Below are 18,911 nucleotides of genomic sequence, written 5' to 3' on the forward strand. Positions count from 1 at the left end.
CTTTCACTGTTAATAGAAATCTCATTTCAGCTGCCTATATTTCACTTTTATTCCTCTTTGTGGGAACCCAGGGTTCACACCTATACAGCAGAGACATCACAGAGACTCAAGTATGTAGATGAGAAAATCATAAATTACTTGCCATTACTGTACAATCTCCAGAAAACTTAGAGTAAGTAAGACTACTAATTTCAAGAAAATTTGTTACAATAGTTAATAAAGTTTAAGAACTGAGTATTTTAGCAAAGATCCAAGACAATTCAAAACGGTTTGAGTATGAGTCTTTTGATAACGCAGTGCAGCCACAGACTAAATAGAAATTTAGTTAATTTCAAATTTGGTCTCTGTTTTCTGGATTAAGACATTCTGTTTCCTGTATGTTACGTATGAAAGGTTGGTGAGCTTTTTCCCAAAATTCCAGAATGTTCCCACTGATGTAAAATTAGGGAATGGGTTACAAAATATAATGACTTTCTTAAACCAAAGAAGAAGTCCATTTTTTCAATTTGCTATTTGGATCTGTAAGTGGCCCCTCACACACGAAAGAATAAATTGTATTTCTCATTGATGTTTACATTATCAGTTTCCATTATTTTGTAATATGGTTTTGCTAATGAATATTTCCAATTTGTCTGAAAGATAACCCCACCTCAAAGACATACTGCACTGGCAAATGAGAACAATACTAACACATGACACACTGATATTCATAATCCAACTTGTTATTTCACCATACCATTATGAGTCTTCCCCATTCAACAACTTAATAGTCGATGGACTCATTTATGCTTCCTGTAGCTATATGTTGCCGTAACTGTGCTGGAACACCCTATTATTGAACTTCATCATATATGCCTGTGTTAATAAAAATTTAATTTAATTTAATTTAATTTACTAGTTGTTGAGATGAAAGGAATTTTAAATATTTTTATCAACTACAGTTGATCACAAGTAGTTCCACTTTCCACAAAAAGTGCCACACATTATGCACCCAACTTACACCACAATTTTTTTTTCCAATTGATCTTGTACAGAGTGTATCAAAAAGAATCATCTAATTTGGAACATCTATATTTCTGAAATTAATGAACATATACAATGAATTTTGTTTCTTGATGAAATGGAAACTCAAAAAGCTTTTTTTAATACCTTTTCATATGTGTTCGATGTGGTCCCCCTTGAGATGCACGGCACATGTCAATGCGGTATTCAAGTAGTTCCCACACTGCTGTGAGCAGGTCTTGATTAGCAGCTTCCACTGCCGCTGTTGTGCAATGTCTCAGTTCATTCACTGTTGTTGGTAACAGAGGCGCACAAACAAAATCTTTTATAAACCCCCACAAGAAATAATCACATACAGTCAGGTCCAATGAGCCTGGAGGCCAGTAATGTAAGACTGACTCATGTGGTCCACTGGGGCCTATCCATCATTCAGTAATAATTTGATTTAAAATTTCCCATATTTCCATCCTGTTGGTAAATGAAGTCATTTGAATCAGCCTCCAACTGTGGGAAAAGAGAGTTCTCAAGCATATCGAAATATGTGCTTCCTTTAACAGTGTTCTCAGCAAACAAAAATGTACCATGCACCTTTTCCTGTGAAATTGCACAAAACACATTAAATTTTGGAGAGTCGCTCTCATGTTATACAACTTCATGTGGTTGTTCCGTACCCCATATTTTCACATTATGACAGTTCATCTTTCCATTCAAATGGAATGTTGCCTTGTCACTAAACACTAAGTGTGGAAAAAACTGTCCTCCTCCATCTTTCCAAGCACGAAATTACACAACTCCACTTGTTGTTATTTGTCACCTTCACAAAGAGTTTGCAGTAGCTGAATTTTGTATGGTTTCATGTCGACGCAACACACGCCAGACAGACATGGGGGGCATGTCGAACTGCATGGTGAATGGATTTCTGCGATCTTCTTGTGAAACTATGGTGGATGCATTTGACATCTGTGTCAGCCACTCGGGGACAGCCGCGATTTGCCTTTACACAAACAACCTGTTTCTCGGAGCTGTTCATGCCATTGATGATGATGTTTGGATCATGGGGGTGCTCAACTGCGCATTTATCAGTGCCTGTACAAATTTCCAACCTTTGCTCAGTCCAATCTCGCCACCTGCATGAATGATGATGAAATGATGACAGCACAAACACCCTGTTGTCTCGGTTCAGGCCATTGTCTAATGCTTTGTGCTGTAGGTGTATTCATTCCATACCTAGTACAAAAGTCACACTGAACAGTTATTACTGAGCCACACTGCACAAAACTTAGAACACAAAACGCTTTCTGTTGTCCTGACACCATTTTTACTAGAACGGAAGTGGGTGCACACAGCTGCTACCTAGTGGAAAACCATGTAAAACTCGAGAGTCTGCTCTTTCCAACAGTACGTTGTTCACGCACATATCTCAAATAACATAATAATTATGATTTTTTTTTAAGTTGGATGATTCTTTTTGATAACTCCTGGTTTTTATTTCCAACTCACAGACTTAATACAATGTTTTAGCTTGTCAAATGACTCTATTTTGCAGTAATCAATTGTTCTTTAAACAAAATTTCTTCCAACTGCTGCCAAAGAACAGTTCATAGGTAAAAATCCCCTGACTGTCTTTATGCAAAGGCTGTATATGGAGAGTAACACATCTCCATCTCATCTACATCCATAATCTGCAAATCACTGTGGAGTGCATGGCAGAGGTTATCTACCACTGAACCACATGTTAGTGTTTCTTTCTGTTTCATTCACATCTGTAATGTTGAAAGAGTGCTTAAACGCCTCTGTGGGTGATCATTTGTGCTACTCTCCTTTTGATATCATGAATATCTCCTGCATGGTATCTGTCACCCACAATAGAGCCGTATTCTAGGATGAACCACACAGGTCCATTATAAACAATCTTCTTTGTAGACTGCCCGATTTTCCGTATTGTAAGGCTGGATCAAGAAAAGCTTCAGATGACGTTAGAACAGAATGGTTCCATACATTTTTCGAATTTTGTCATGTTCCTACATTAGTTTTAAAAAAGTACATTTTAACTTGTAAATATTAACCTGTAAAAATATACCTAAAAATCTGCATTTGACAAAACATATAGATATGATGGGCATTTATTTACAATATGAACTGCTCCAAGAGCTATCTCAGCTTATTTAGTTTCTACAAATTACATTTTATGCAAGTATGGATAATCTTCTCAATGTAGTCTTAATTTTTTCTCTTTTTATAATCTAATAGCATGGCATCAATTCACTGACTTGGTACTACAAATCAGTATTTAAATGACCAGTTACGTATTAGAATGGAAATACTTATTACCTCAAAAGTGTAGTGCTGAACTGGATGGAACACCCCAAACCAGAAATCATTCACTAATTTATGCACATTCTTGACAGCATTAGCTTGAGACAGACTTACTTCAAGACAACTCAGCATCACTTGGTATTTCTGCAATACTTTTGAGCAATTATGCTTTCTACTTAGATCCCACAACTTTTTTAATGCTACCTGTAATGAAGATTTTTTAGTGACTAACACCTGATCTGTTACTGAGGCCAAAAATAGCACAGAGCAGTACAATGAAGCTAAGGAAAATAAATAGCAAAATACAGACACAAATAAAAAACAATTACATGTACAATGTACTAATAAACTAAAATAAAGCAACACAATATTTAACATTATAATGAAACTACTTTACACAAGAGAAGAGGTGGAACTAGATATAAAACTGAGGATTATCATGAAAGGTTTACATAAACACACCGGCTAAATACACAATTCTGCCAGCACGAGAGTTTTCAGTTTAGCTTGTGTGCCCATTGATGACGGAACACATTTACTATTTAGTGAGTTGTCCCTTTACTCATAAATTATTTAATTAAGTATGGCAGGTTCAACATATGTCTCCTGAAATGAAATGATGGTGTGCCATTCATTGCTAGGAGCCCTACCTGGGGACGTTTGGTCGCCAAGCTGTACGTCTTTTCAGTTGATGTCACATTGGGCGAGTTACATGTCAATGATGATGAAATGATGGTAACACAACACTCAGTCCCCATGGAGAAAATCTCCAACCCAGACAGTTGGTTGGTTGGCTGGTTGATTGGGGGGGGGGGGGGGGGGGGGGGGAATCAAACAGCGAGGTCATCTGTCCCATTACATTAGAGAAGGGTTGGGAAAGTAGACACCTGTGCTCTTTCAAAGGAACCATCCTGGCATTTGCCTGAAGTGATTTAGGGAAATCACGGAATACCTAAACCAGATTGGCTAACTCAGGTTTGAACCCAACTGGTAACTGAACCCACACCTACTGCATGGCAGATAGATGTGCTGACCGCTCAGCTAAGGGGGTGGACATGTACTGTCATAAATCCCTCATGGTATTCTCCCAGTTGTATATTTAACGGTGAGAAGTAAGCCCATGTAAGTGGAGCAGTGGTATCTGATAGGACGTATGGTGAGAAAACAGAAGAAAGTGTAGAGTGGTGAGAGGGATGAATGGGACAGGTGGAGGTTTGGAAAGCCAATGATGGGATAGAGAAAGAAGCAATATTCAGGGTCAGGTTAGGTAATAAGCATGCTGATGGGAACACAAAAGAGAAAAATGTAGGGACAAATAAAGAATAGGAGTGGCCATAACAAAGCCCAGATTGAAATGGAACTGAAAATCTGTAAAACAGTACCAATAAATACATTGACTGCTCTAAACAGAAAGTATTGAAGAATTTTGGATGGGTGTATTAAAAATTAGTATTCAGCACCTGAAAATAAGTGTAGATACCTGTATTTGATGAGTGAAATGAGTAGAAGATGTCAAACACTGGTGAATAACAAAGAGTTCCCTACAAAGTACTAGTATAAACTGTGGTAAATTTGTTTAAGTGACTATAAATTTGATCCAAAGAAAAATGACTTCTGTAATTGTTGTAACACTATACAGTGAGCATACATAATTTAACAGCATACATCTGCACAGCCGGCCTAAAGAAGCCACCTCACTCAGCACAGACAGCACAGCTGGTGCTGAACCATGTGCAAACAGGATATATAAGTCGGCACACTAGGCCCTCAAGTACCTTAATGTTTCTGTGACTAAGGAACATTTCACTGTTAAACAGCACATTTATGAAACACACTATTTCATGTGCTTGTTCTTATTGCAATATCCTTCAGTGTGTCTGTATTTGTCTTTATGTGTAAGCGAATTAAAGTTGTGTTGGTGCAACATTACAAAGCTTTATTTGAACTAATGTAAATACATGCAATCATCCATATTTCCCACTAGGAAACAGTATCACTAGCAAAAGAGCTGAGTGTGCTACTGACGCCATCTAATGGCAGATGTGCAAACCATACATGTGACCAAATGTATACAAAGAACAACAAGACACTTCAGTAAAGTATGTGAACAGTTTGTATATTGTGAGTGCATACTGTAGAAAGACATACAAGGGTGGTGGTGTAGGTATTTATGTTGGAAATAACGTTCAGTGTGAAAACATTGATTGGGTTGAGGAGCTGGCTATGGAGATGGCATTTGAATCAGCAGCAGTAAAAAAGAAGATTGGCAAAAACAGCTGAAAATTGTTGGCCTGTACCTTAATTTGGTACTTGCTCTTTCAGTATTTGATCTGTTTATGCATGTTTTTAGGTTATCCAAGTCTGCACAACGCGATTGTGATTCTTAAATAGATGTATTTGGTCTCTGTTTTCTATGTAGATCAACCTGAAGATGCCTAAATAGGCAAAACGCATAGTTGAAAAATAAAAAAAAACCTAAAATTGCAACCAAGACTGTTTTTAACCAATAATATTCACTTACTAAAACATCTGTCAAATGTAACAACTCCTCCTGTCCTTTAATGAGTGTACTACGGATTAATTCACATGAATTTGCAAAATGGGGTTGAAATTTGTGTTGTGGCACTTATAGTCTATATGGGCAGGACATTCAAGCTTCTAAAGAGAGCAGTTAGGATAACTACTAACACAAGCAAAGACCAGTCCTGTTGGGAATCGGAAACATCGTCATCATCATCATCATCTTCTTCTTCTTCTTCTTCTTCTTCTTCTACTACTACTACTACTACTACTACTACTAATACTACTACTTCCTAAAACATTTCTGCTTATGCAGGTCATTCAATGTAGGGAATGGAATACTTTATAAATTATAATTTACTGACTGTGTATTCATTGTATGTCCTTAATGCCATAATGTTTGTAAAATAGAATGATGAAATAAGCATAATGAAAAGAGGCAGTCATAATTACAATACACAAAACAGGTGTGATTATAATAGAATACTGAGTAATAAATGAGCTACAGCTAACTGGCCACTTGAAGCTGGAAGACAGTTCTGTAGTCGGAGTGTAAAGCTAGTTTGCGTCTGTAGTGTAACACTACACGTGCACCCTGGGTAACGCTAAATGAACTAGCACATACTGGCAGTCAGATAATCTGAGGATCTCCTGACTATAAGATACTTTCAGTAAGAGTTATGTCACCAGACAGACCAAACGGCCCTTCTCAGGTCCCTCTGACCAGGAAACTCGGACCCATGGTTCGAATTTGTCACATAAACATAGAAGGCATAAGCTATGCTAAGTGCCAGTTTCTATCAAAACTATTAAAAAATGACAACATTGACTTGGTTGCTATACAGGAAACTCATTGTGATACAGTACAACAACTAAATAAAAGGGGTAAAATACCAGGATATGAACTGTTGGGAGCGACCTATCATAGGTCTTATGGAGTAGCCACATATGTCAAACAAGATATTGAAAACGGTTTCCTAATTTCTACATCCACCAACGAAGACATTCATAACGTTGTCACAAAAATCGGAAGCATTACTGTCTCCAATATTTATAGGCCACCTGCTACACCTTGGCCAGCCCACGTTCTTCAAACTCGGCCACATCCTGCTGCATACGTTGGGGATTTCAATAGTCATCATGAATAGTGGAAGTATAAAGACAATGATGCAAATGGAGAAGCACTAGCAAAATGGGCAGAAGACGAATACTTATACCATGTATTCAATGCTAAGGATCAATTTACGTTTAGATCAGCTGCCTGGAGACAGGAATACAACCCTGACCTGTGTTTCGTCTCGTGCAACAACAGAGACCAACCTCTCACGGCCTCGCGTAGAGTTCTGTCCGACTTTCCGCACAGTCAACATCGTCCAATCATAATAGAGGTAGGAACTCAAATTCCCCTAATTACCTCTATTCCTCGCCCATGATGGAATTTTAAAAAAGCCAATTGGACTGGGTTCTCTACAGATCTGGACAAATGTTTGGGATGGATACCACCTACTAGCAAAAATTACCAAAGATTTGTTGGTGCCATGATAAGCACGGCCAAGTAGCACATACCAAGAGGGTACCGCAAAGAATACATCCCTGGATGGTCCCAAACCAGCGAAGAACTATACCAGAGCTTCCTTGAATCCAGAGATCAGGAAATAACAGATGAACTGCTTCATAGCTTGGGCCAGAAGACAAAAGTGGACGGGAACTGTAGAAAGCCTCAATTTCCAAACATCTAGCAGGCAAGCATGGTCACTGCTGAGAAAACTAGGTAGCAGCCCACTAGCACAACGACAAAAAGCAGCTGTAAGACCAAATGTCATAGCTGCACATCTAGTTAACACGTCTAGGACACCAAAGGATAAAACTCATACAATCCAAGTGAAGCGAGAACTCAAAATCTTAAAACATGAAGCCACAGAAACTGAACACTCTCGCCCTTTCTCTAGCGAAGACATAGAAAAAGCTCTGAAAGATGTCAAACCAACAAAGGCACCAGGTTTCGGCAACGTTCACCCTGAATTCACAATAAACTGTGGCAAGTATACAAAAGTATGGCTGGCTCAATTTTTCACAAACACAATGCAAACTGGCAATATCCCACAAGAACTCAAACGATCTAAGGTAATAGCTATTCTAAAGCCTGGGAAGCCAGCTGACAACCCAAAAAGCTACAGACCAATTGCCCTGCTGTCTGTAATTTACAAATTACTAGAGAGGCTTATATATAACAGAATTAGCCCAGAATTGTTCAGGTCGATCTCAGTTGAACAGGCAGGCTTTCGCCCAGGAAGAAGTTGTACTGACCAGGTGTTGTCACTCACTACTTACATTGAGGCGGGATTCCAGAGAAAATTGAAAACATCAGTCGCCTTTATTGACCTCTCAGCAGCTTAAGACACTGTGTGGAGAGAAGGCATCATGTACAAAATTCTTAGAGCAATTCCTTGCAAATCTATAGCACGCTTAATAGACAGCATGCTCAATGATAGGGTGTTCCAAATAAGCATGGACACTGACTACAGCTCCATCAAAAAACTAAAGAATGGCTTACCACAAGGACCAGTGCTTGCACCACTGCTGTTTAGCCTCTATATTGTAGACCTGCCGGAAACACAATCAAGAAAGTTCGGGTATGCTGACGATTGGGCCCTCGCTACAAGTTGTAGCACAATTGAAGAATCTGAGAATATCCTAACGAAAGACCTGAAGATAATGGGTGAATATTTCCGTAAGTGGAGACTTCAACCAAATGCTTCCAAAACAGCAACCAAATGCTTCCAAAACAGAGGTTAGTTGCTTCCATCTCAACAACAGTTGCTTCCACCTCAACAACAAACTCACTGGAAAGGAACTCAACATTCGATTTGAAAACACCATTCTCAGGCATAATAAAACTCCGAAGTACTTGGGCATGACACTGGACAGAACACTATCTTTCAAAGAGCACCTAACAAAGACTGCCGAAAAATTAAAGACAAGAAACAACATTATTCAAAAGCTCTGTGGTACTACCTGGGGAGCAACGGTCTCCACTCTCTGCACCTCTGCTTTAGCAATTGTATTCTCGGCTGCCGAATACTGTGCTCCAATTTGGCTAAACAGCCCACATGTAAAAAAGGTGGATGTCCAGTTGCATAACACTCTAAGGATGATTTCTGGAGTAATTAAACCCACTCCAACGCAATGGCTCCCAATATTAAGCCACATCCCGCCGCCACATCTGCGACGTACTGACACCCTTGTACGTGAATACAAAAACATCATGGGAAATCGAAGCCTGCCAATCCACCAAGACACTGAGGCTGCAAACACTAAGAGGTTTCGATCTAGGAACCCGCCAACAAGAACAGCAAGGAACTATGTATAAGAAGGTTTCAGTATCACAAACGCATGGTCTGAAAAATGGAACGCATGGCAAAATCATAACATGCCTTGCGTCACACGAAAGCCACCTGGTTTTGACCAACCACGCAAAACGTGGTCCACTCTAAATAGGATTAGAACTCGTCATGGCAGATGTGCTTACTCCCTGTATAAATGGGATAAAATACCATCCCCTCAGTGTGACTGCAGAGAAAGTCAGACCATCAGCCACAATGTTGAAGAGTGTTCCAGAAGAGCCTATAATGTGAGCCCCGACGACTTCCTGCTCGCAACTCCAGAGTCGATAGATTATATTAATAGACTTGATGTTTGTTTATAATCCATAAACTTTGTTATATTAGTAATGTTGGTTTGCAATTATTAATGTTTGTTATATTAGTGATTTCTCTGTTTGTTTCTTATGTGTCTGTATTGCCATACGATAAATAAATAAAATAAAAAGTTCTGTAGTAGAATACCAAATAATATAAAGTGACTTCACAGCTATCTTTTTACGGACAAATTGAAACAGTTATTAACTGAGAGATGTTTATACTCACAGATTAATCAATAGTTCTACTTATATATACAGCAGTATATTAGTGGTGGTAAATGTTTACATAATATTACGAGGGGCACTCGGTAATTAAATAGCCGAATTGCTGCAGAAAAAAATGTGTTTTTTTACAAAGTGAAACTTTACTTCTCAATATAAACCCCCACGAATATTAATACACTTATACCAATGATGAAGCATTTTTTTATACCTGATGCAAAGAAGTCTTTGTCTTATTGTCTGAGACACTTTCACACAACCTCCTTGTTGTTCGCCTCCTTGAGTGGACCAAACAAATAAAAATGTGAAAGGGCCAAACCTAGACTGTAGGGAGGATGAGGTAGTATCTCCCAAGGTTTTTTTTTGTTTTTTATTTATTTTTTTGGGTCAGCTGGGTCATATGAGGGTAAACATTGTCATATAGCAACATCACAAGTTTTCTTTGAGATCCATAAAGTTTTTGCCTCACTGCTGGCTTTATTTTGTTCAGCAGTATGTCTGATTAGTAGGCGCTGTTTATTGTCTGCTGACCTTCCAAATAATCAAACAAGATAATACCTTGGGTATCCCAAAAGGTGGTCAAACATGACATTTCCTAATGATTCTTGCCTTCTGAATTTCTTTCAGACTGGTGATATGGTGTGCTTCCGTTCCCTGCTTTGCCTTTTGCACACGGGTTCAAGATGGTGACCCCAATTTTCAACAGACATTAAAATCTAGTTTTTAAAGCGGTAATCCTCCCTCACACAGCATTCTTTGAAATCTGTACATACTCTGAGTCTTCTTTTCTTGTATTGTTGCATTAACTCTTTTGGGATTCATCTTGCACGTTTTGCTGTACTTGAGCTTGTCACTGATATGTTATGAACTATGCCAACACTTACTGCAACTGTTTTTGCTACATGTTCAATTGCGACATGTTGGTCTTCATGAGTAATGTTGTTCATGCAGGTTTCAAGAGAAGGAATTGACACTTCAACTGGCCAATCAAGACAATTCTTGTCAATCATTGAGGTTTTACCATTTTTGGATTGTTCTACCCATTTATAAAAATTTCTGCAATTCACACCACTTTCACTATTCATACCACTTACACTAAAATGTAAAATCATACAAGAAAAGATTTTAGCTGGTTTTTCACCTTTAGAAAAAAAAAAAGAATCATTGAACATTGTTCAACTAATGTAGAAACTTCTACATCTACATCTATACTCTGCAAACCACCGAGAGGTGCATGGCAGAGAGTACATCCCACTCTGCCAGTTACAAGTGTTTCTACCTATTCCATCATATATGGAGCATGGGAAGAATGATTATTTGAATGCCTCTGTGAATTCAGTAATTATTCTAATTTTATCCTCACAATACCTATGTGAGGGATACATAGGGTGTTGTAGAATAGCCCCGGAGTAATCATTTAAAGCTGGTTCTTGAAACTTTGTTAATTGACTTTCTTGGGATAGTTTACATCTACCTTCAAGTCTTCCATTTCAGTTCCTTCAGTATCTCTGTGACACACACCCATGGATTAAACAAACCTGTGACCATTTGTGCTGCCATTCTCTGTATATATCCCCTGTTAGTCCTATTTGGTATGGATCCCACACATTTGAGCAATACTCTAGAACTGTTTGCACGAGTGATTTGTAAGCAATCTCCTTTGTAGACAGATTGCACTTCCCCAGTATTCTACCAATAAACTGAAGTCTACCAGCTGCTTTACCCACGACTGACCATATGCTGTCATTCCATTTCACAGCACTATGGAGTGTTCCACCCAGGTATTTGTATGAGTTGGCTGATTGCATCGGTGACTCATTGATATTATAGTCATAGGGTACCACATTTTTTTCATTTTGTGATTTGCAAAATTTTACATTTCTGAACATTCACAGCAATTTGCCAATCTCTACACCGTTTTCAAATCTTATCAAGATCTGACTGAATACTTATGCAGCTTCTGTCAGACAGCAATTCATTATAGATAACTGCATCATCTGCAAAAAGCCTGATTTTACTATTAATATTATCTGCAAGATCATTAATATACAATATGAATAGCAAGGGTCCCAACACAGTTCCCTGGGGCACACCCGAAGTTACTTCTACATCTGATGATGACTCTCCACCCAAAATAACATGCCCTGTCCTCCCTACCAAAAAGTCCTCAGTCCAGTCACAAATTTCACTTGATACCCCATATGATCATACTTTCGACAATAAGCATAGGTGCGGTACTGAGTCAAATACTTTTCGGGAATCAAGAAATACTGCATCTACCTGGCTGTCTTGATCCACAGCATTCAGTATGTCATATGAGAAAAGTGTAAATTGGGTTTCACATGATCGATGTTTTCGAAATCCCTGCTGGTTGGCACTGAGGAGGTCATTCTGTTCAAGATACCTCTTTATGTTTGAGCTCAGAGTAAGTTATAAGATTCTACAACAAATTGATGTCAAGGACACTGGACGGTAGTTTTGTGGATCACCTCTACTGCCCTTCTTGTAGACAGGTGTGATCCGTGCCTTTTTCCAAGAACTGAGCAATTCTCGGCTCATCCCATTGATGTTAACCTCCTACAAATGTTTCATTTCTACATCAATTTGTCTCTTTAACTATTGAATATCCCTTTATATAATGTGCTACTTGTTGTATATGTTCATTATATGTATGGCACAATCTGACTGCTGTATATGTACAAAAAATGATGATGTGCAAGACTGTAAAGTTATAATGGACAAATAAAGATTATTGTTATTTCTTTTCTTTCTCAGACGTTATGTCTGGTTAAAAATGGAAAGTGACGCGGATCTTGATCAAGTGTGACTTCCTTTTAACTGTACGGTATATGTTACATTACATTTAGGAACTTTCGGGTAATTGAACAAGTATCAATAATTACAGATTTCTGTAGTTGTATATATAAGTTTGGATGTAGCTGTATTGCGTTGATGTACTGGTGGATATTGTGTGGTATGACTCCTGTAGTTGATAGTATAGTTGGTATAATGTCAACTTTATCCTGATGCCGCATGTCATTGACTTCCTCAGCCAGTTGGATGTATTTTTCAATTTTTTCTCCTGTTTTCTTTTGTATATTTGTTGTATTGGGTATGGATATTTCGATTAGTTGTGTTAATTTCTTATTTTTATTGGTGAGTATGATGTCAGGTTTGTAATGTGGTGTTGTTTTATCTGTTATAATGGTTCTGTTCCAGTACAATTTGTATTCATCATTCGCCAGTACATTTTGTGGTGCATACTTGTATGTGGGGACGTGTTGTTTTACTAGTTTATGTTGATTGGCAAGTTGTTGATGTATTATTTTTGCTATATTGTCATGTCTTCTGGTGTATTCTGTATTTGCTAGTATTGTACATCCGCTTGTGATGTCATCTACTGTTTCTATTTGTTGTTTGCAAAGTCTGCATTTATCTGTTGTGGTATTGGGATCTTTAATAATATGCTTGCTGTAATATCTGGTGTTTATTGTTTGATCCTGTATTGCAATCATGAATCCTTCCGTCTCACTGTATATATTGCCTTTTCTTAGCCATGTGTTGGATGCGTCTTGATCGATGTGTGGCTGTGTTAGATGATACGGGTGCTTGCCATGTAGTGTTTTCTTTTTCCAATTTACTTTCTTTGTATCTGTTGATGTTATGTGATCTAAAGGGTTGTAGAAGTGGTTATGAAATTGCAGTGGTGTAGCCGATGTATTTATATGAGTGATTGCTTTGTGTATTTTGCTAGTTTCTGCTCGTTCTAGAAAGAATTTTCTTAAATTGTCTACCTGTCCATAATGTAGATTTTTTATGTCGATAAATCCCCTTCCTCCTTCCTTTCTGCTTAATGTGACTCTTTCTGTTGCTGACTGTATGTGATGTATTCTATATTTGTGGCATTGTGATCGTGTAAGTGTATTGAGTGCTTCTAGGTCTGTGTTACTCCATTTCACTACTCCAAATGAGTAGGTCAATATTGGTATAGCATAAGTATTTATAGCTTTTGTCTTGTTTCTTGCTGTCAATTCTGTTTTCAGTATTTTTGTTAGTCTTTGTCTATATTTTTCTTTTAGTTCTTCTTTAATATTTGTATTATCTATTCCTATTTTTTGTCTGTATCCTAGATATTTATAGGCATCTGTTTTTTCCATCGCTTCTATGCAGTCGCTGTGGTTATCCAATATGTAATCTTCCTGTTTAGTGTGTTTTCCCTTGACTGTGCTATTTTTCTTACATTTATCTGTTCCAAAAGCCATATTTATATCATTGCTGAATACTTCTGTTATCTTTAGTAATTGTTTGAGTTGTTGATTTGTTGCTGCCAGTAGTTTTAGATCATCCATGTATAGTAAATGTGTGATTTTGTGTGGGTATGTTCCAGTAATATTGTATCCATAATTTGTATTATTTAGCATGTTGGATAGTGGGTTCAGAGCAAGGCAGAACCAGAAAGGACTTAATGAGTCTCCTTGGTATATTCCACGCTTAATCTGTATTGGCTGTGATGTGATATTATCTGAATTTGTTTGGATATTAAGTGTGGTTTTCCAGTTTTTCATTACTATGTTTAGGAACTGTATCAGTTTAGGATCTACTTTGTATATTTCCAATATTTGTAGTAACCATGAGTGGGGTACACTATCAAAAGCTTTTTGGTAATCAATGTATGCGTAGTGTAGAGACCTTTGTTTAGTTTTAGCTTGATATGTCACCTCTGCATCTATTATCAGTTGCTCTTTACATCCTCGTGCTCCTTTGCAACAGCCTTTTTGTTCCTCATTTATAAGTTTGATCTGTGTTGTATGTGTTATTATTTTCTGTGTAATGACTGAAGTTAATATTTTGTATATTGTTGGTAGGCATGTTATGGGGCGATATTTAGCTGGGTTTGCTGTGTCTGCTTGATCTTTAGAATTCAGATAAGTTATTCCATGTGTAAGTGTATCAGGGAATGTGTATGGGTCTGCAATGTAACTGTTAAATAATTTAGTTAGATGTGAATGTGTTGAGGTGAACTTCTTTAGCCAGAAATTTGCTATTTTATCTTTTCCAGGGGCTTTCCAATTGTGCGTAGAATTAATTGCTCGGGTGACTTCATGTTGCAAAATTAACACTTCAGGCATTTGTGGTATCATCTTGTATGTGACTGTTTCTGCTTGTATCAACCGTGCATGCCTGTTATGTTGTACTGGGTTTGACCATATGTTGCTCCAGAAGTGTTCCATGTCTGTTATGTTTGGTGGATTGTCTATTTTAATGTGTGTGTTATCTATTGTCTGATAATATTTCTTTTGGTTTGTGTTGAATATTTGGTTTTGTTTCCTTCTATTTTCACTTTTTTTGTATCTTCTAAGTCGTTTGGCCAATGCTTGTAATTTCTGCTTCTTTTCATCTAATTGCTCTATCGCTTCTTGTTGTGAGATTTTACCTAACCTTTTTCGTTTTTTTTCTGACATTTCATTTCTTATAAATTGTGTTAGCTGTCCGATGTCTTTTCTCAGTTTTTCTATTCTGATCTGTAGCCTGTGTTGCCATGCTGGTTTTGTGGGTTTCTTCTGTGTGTTGGTTGGTTCTGATCTCTGCCTAGTGTGTATATTTAGTGTAGTGAGTGCTCCTATATAAACCAGTAGTTGTAACTCTTCCATAGTTGTGTTTTCATTTATTTTGTTGTGTATGATTGTGTTGATAGTTTTTATCGTTGTTTCGACTTGTGGGTTATTTGGCGGTCTATGCAAGAATGGTCTAATGTCTGTATTTGTGTCTGCGTGTTGTTCTTTGTTTGTTTGCTCTGGGATGTTTGAGTCCATTACTGTATTTTCTTCTTCTTCTGATTGAACATTATTTTGTTCCAGTATTTGTTGTACTTGTTGTTTGATGTTTTCTAATTCTGACTGGGGTATCCTGTTATTTTTTATTATTACACGGATCTGATCAGCTAGTCGTTGTTCTGTTAGAAAATTTAATTCTGGGTATCTGGTAATAAATGTTGTGTATACTTGTGATCTGTATCCAGTTGTGTTGTTTCCTAGGTTTGTTGCTTCGTAATAACAGAACATGAGGTGTCGATTAACTTCATCTGACCATCTCATCCTCTGACTTTGTTTTCCTTCTAGGGTGGTTGCAGGAAGCATATCCTGCAAAACACCTCTATTTGGATTTAAATCATTTTCCAGTTTGCTAGCAGTGTCGTTACCACTGTGGGCAGGCATAGGGTTCAAGCATCATCCCCGACCATGACGGCACTTGTCCGAGGCTTCTTTAGTTCTGTCCTGAACCAACTAATCACACTAGAAGGGGGGTTAGCCCTATTAGTGGTTTGTTCTTTTCGTCGCCTTTTACGACTGGCAGAACATACCGGAGGCCTATTCTTTTTTTACCGGGCCTCCACGGGGTTTATTGTTATTATTATTATTATTCTCTTTTTATGTACACTGTGATGGCCGTCCGCGCATGCACACGTGTGTGTGTGTGTGTGTGTGTGTGTGTGTGTGTGTGTCACACACACCATCTCGCTTCCATGAGGTCATATGTCCATGTGACACTGCACCTGGTGCAAATGACAGGTATCAAGGTTGCCGCTTGACCACTCGGTGGCCAATTATGCTCCGGGCTCCACACCAACTGTTCAATACTTCCTGAATTTCCATCAGCTGCTCCCGATGGCACTGCTTCTTTGTACCTGTGTGCTCACCACCCACAATTCCAGAGCTCACAAGATTTGGTCACTACTTGTCCTCAGCACCTACTGCTCATCACCCACTATAGCTTTCAGGGACTTTGTCATGGTGAGCACGTTCCAGGCAACGTCAGGGATTGCTCCCGCACATGTATCAGGTAGTACGGATCTTCATCTCCAGGAACTATATTGCTTTCTGTTCTCGGTTAAGTAACAAACAGTTGCTATTGCTAATTGTGCATTTATTGCTGTCTGTTGCAATTCTTGGTAACGGACAGAAAAAATGGCAATAATGCTGCTTCTCTCGTGTGTAGTAGTGCATCTTGCTGGAGCACTGTCGCTCCATTTTTTCTAATTTGTTTATGTGGGCTTTCAAACAGATAGATGTTCATGTGTGTAACAATTCATCACATTGGAGCAGCTTCTTCATACTTAATAGATGTTCATGTGTGTAACAATTCATCACATTGGAGCAGCTTCTTCATAATTACTGTGTCCAACTGTGTACCTGATAAGTATTGTTATACCATAAAATGAGCATGTCCAACTGTGTACCTGAGAAGGGCTTAGCAGTTGAGTTCAACTTGTGTATCATTTTCATTGTTAAGCTGGCATCACAAGTAGACGTGATTTCTTGAATCAATTTCTTAACATTTTTTCTCTCTTTCTCTATGTTGTTTGGGCTCTACCTTTGTGTGTTTGTTACAATGTCAGTTACCTTAATTGATGTTAGCCTGCGTTGTTTTCACTGGTTACTTAGTGTGATTGTCAGACTTCTATGTAAGCTCAGGTTCTACTGTAACTAGCAATGCATTATTTTCGATTCTCAAACTTAGGGTCAAGTTCTAGATCCTCTGACAATGTACTACCATGTTCAATTTGCGAGTGTATTTTGTTTACCATTTCTATGCTGACCCTGTCAAGTCGCCCCTTCTTCAGGTTCCCATTCCCACTGTTGATCTTCCCATTGCTTAGGTCTTTCAGTGCTCTGTCAAACTCTTCATGCAGTATCATATCTCCCATTTCATCTTCATCTACATCCTCTTCCATTTCCATAATATTGTCCTCAAGAACATCGCCCCTGTATAGACCCTCTATATATTCCTTCCACCTTTCTGCTTTCCCTTCTTTGCTTAGAACTGGGTTTCCATCTGAGCTCTTGATATGGGGAGAACAACAGTGGGAATGGGAACCTGAAGAAGGGCGACTTGACAGGGTCAGCATAGAAACAGTAAACTGTATCATGAAACAGGAAAACAATGTCACCAAAAGGGAAGCACCTAGCATCAGCGTACAGAAAAGGCCAATTGGCCACTAAAGGGCTCAACAGGAAGAGCTGGTGTAGGTAGGGCTTGCAGTGAAATTTTCATGAAGGCACAGCCCAAGGCTTGGAAGAACCCAGATTAGCAGTGGTTGCACAAAGTGAAGGCTCCAAGGTGCCACTGTGGGGCACTGGCTGCACAAGGCCGAGGGACCCAGGAGAGGCAAGGTGGTCAGCACCACCAGTTGTTCCTCTCTGTCTTGGCGTGACAAGAGTTCTTGTCTGCGACCATCTCACCCAGAGTGGTGCCTTCCTTCCCTTCTCCTGCAGTACATGCAGGCGAACACCACTGGTGCTGCTGCCACTCTACCAAGCCTCTTAGTTTTCAGGTGTGGGTAGTGCTCCTTTGGTACATGCTGCACTCAGCTCTCCTTGCCTCTCCTGGGTCCCTTGGCCTTGTGCAGCCAGTGCCCCACAGTGGCACCTTGGAGCCTTCACCTTGTGCAACCACTGCTAATCTGGGTTCTTCCAAGCCTTGGGCTGTGCCTTCATGAAAGACCTAAGTCGAAACAAGGCCTCGGCGTAGACAACATTCCATTAGAACTACTGACAGCCTTGGGAGAGCCATTCCTGACAAAACTCTACCATATGGTGAGCAAGATGTATGGGACAGGCGAAATTCCCTCAGACTTCAAGAAGAATATAATAATTCAAATCCCAAAGATAGCAGGTGTTGGCAGATGTGAAAATTACTGAACTATCAGTTTAATAAGTCACAGCTGCAAAATACTAACGCGAATTCTTTACAGACGAATGGAAAAACTGGTAGAAGCCGACCTCGGGGAAGATCAGTTTGGATTCCGTAGAAATGTTGGAACACATCAGGCAATGCTGACACTACGACTTATCTTAGAAGAAAGATTCAGGAAAGGCAAACATACGTTTATAGCATTTGTAGACTTAGAGAAAGCTTTTGACAATGTTGACTGGAATACTCTCTTTCAAATTCTGAAGGTGGCAGGGGTAAAATACAGGGAGCGAAAGGCTATTTACAATTTGTACAGAAACCAGATGGCAGTTATAAGAGTCGAGGGGCATGAAAGGGAAGCAGTGGTTGGGAAGGGAGTGAGACAGGGTTGTAGCCTCTCCCCGATGCTATTCAATCTGTATATTGAGCAAGCAGTAAAGCAAACAAACAAAAAAAAAAA

General features: G+C 38.8%; 1 protein-coding gene across 2 annotated transcripts in view; it reads right to left on the bottom strand.

Annotated features, from left to right (window-relative positions):
- The window catches only part of LOC126195129 (probable methyltransferase TARBP1), a 136,782-nt gene that overhangs the window by 47,845 nt on the left and 70,026 nt on the right, over positions 1–18,911 (bottom strand). For both annotated transcript variants that reach the window (XM_049933625.1, XM_049933626.1), the window contains exon 7: positions 3,334–3,522. In XM_049933625.1, the coding sequence (XP_049789582.1) occupies positions 3,334–3,522 (189 nt within the window). The remainder of the gene's footprint in view (positions 1–3,333; positions 3,523–18,911) is intronic.

The sequence above is a fragment of the Schistocerca nitens genome, chromosome 7 (genome assembly GCF_023898315.1).
Source record: "Schistocerca nitens isolate TAMUIC-IGC-003100 chromosome 7, iqSchNite1.1, whole genome shotgun sequence".
In the NCBI taxonomy this organism is placed as follows: domain Eukaryota; kingdom Metazoa; phylum Arthropoda; class Insecta; order Orthoptera; family Acrididae; genus Schistocerca; species Schistocerca nitens.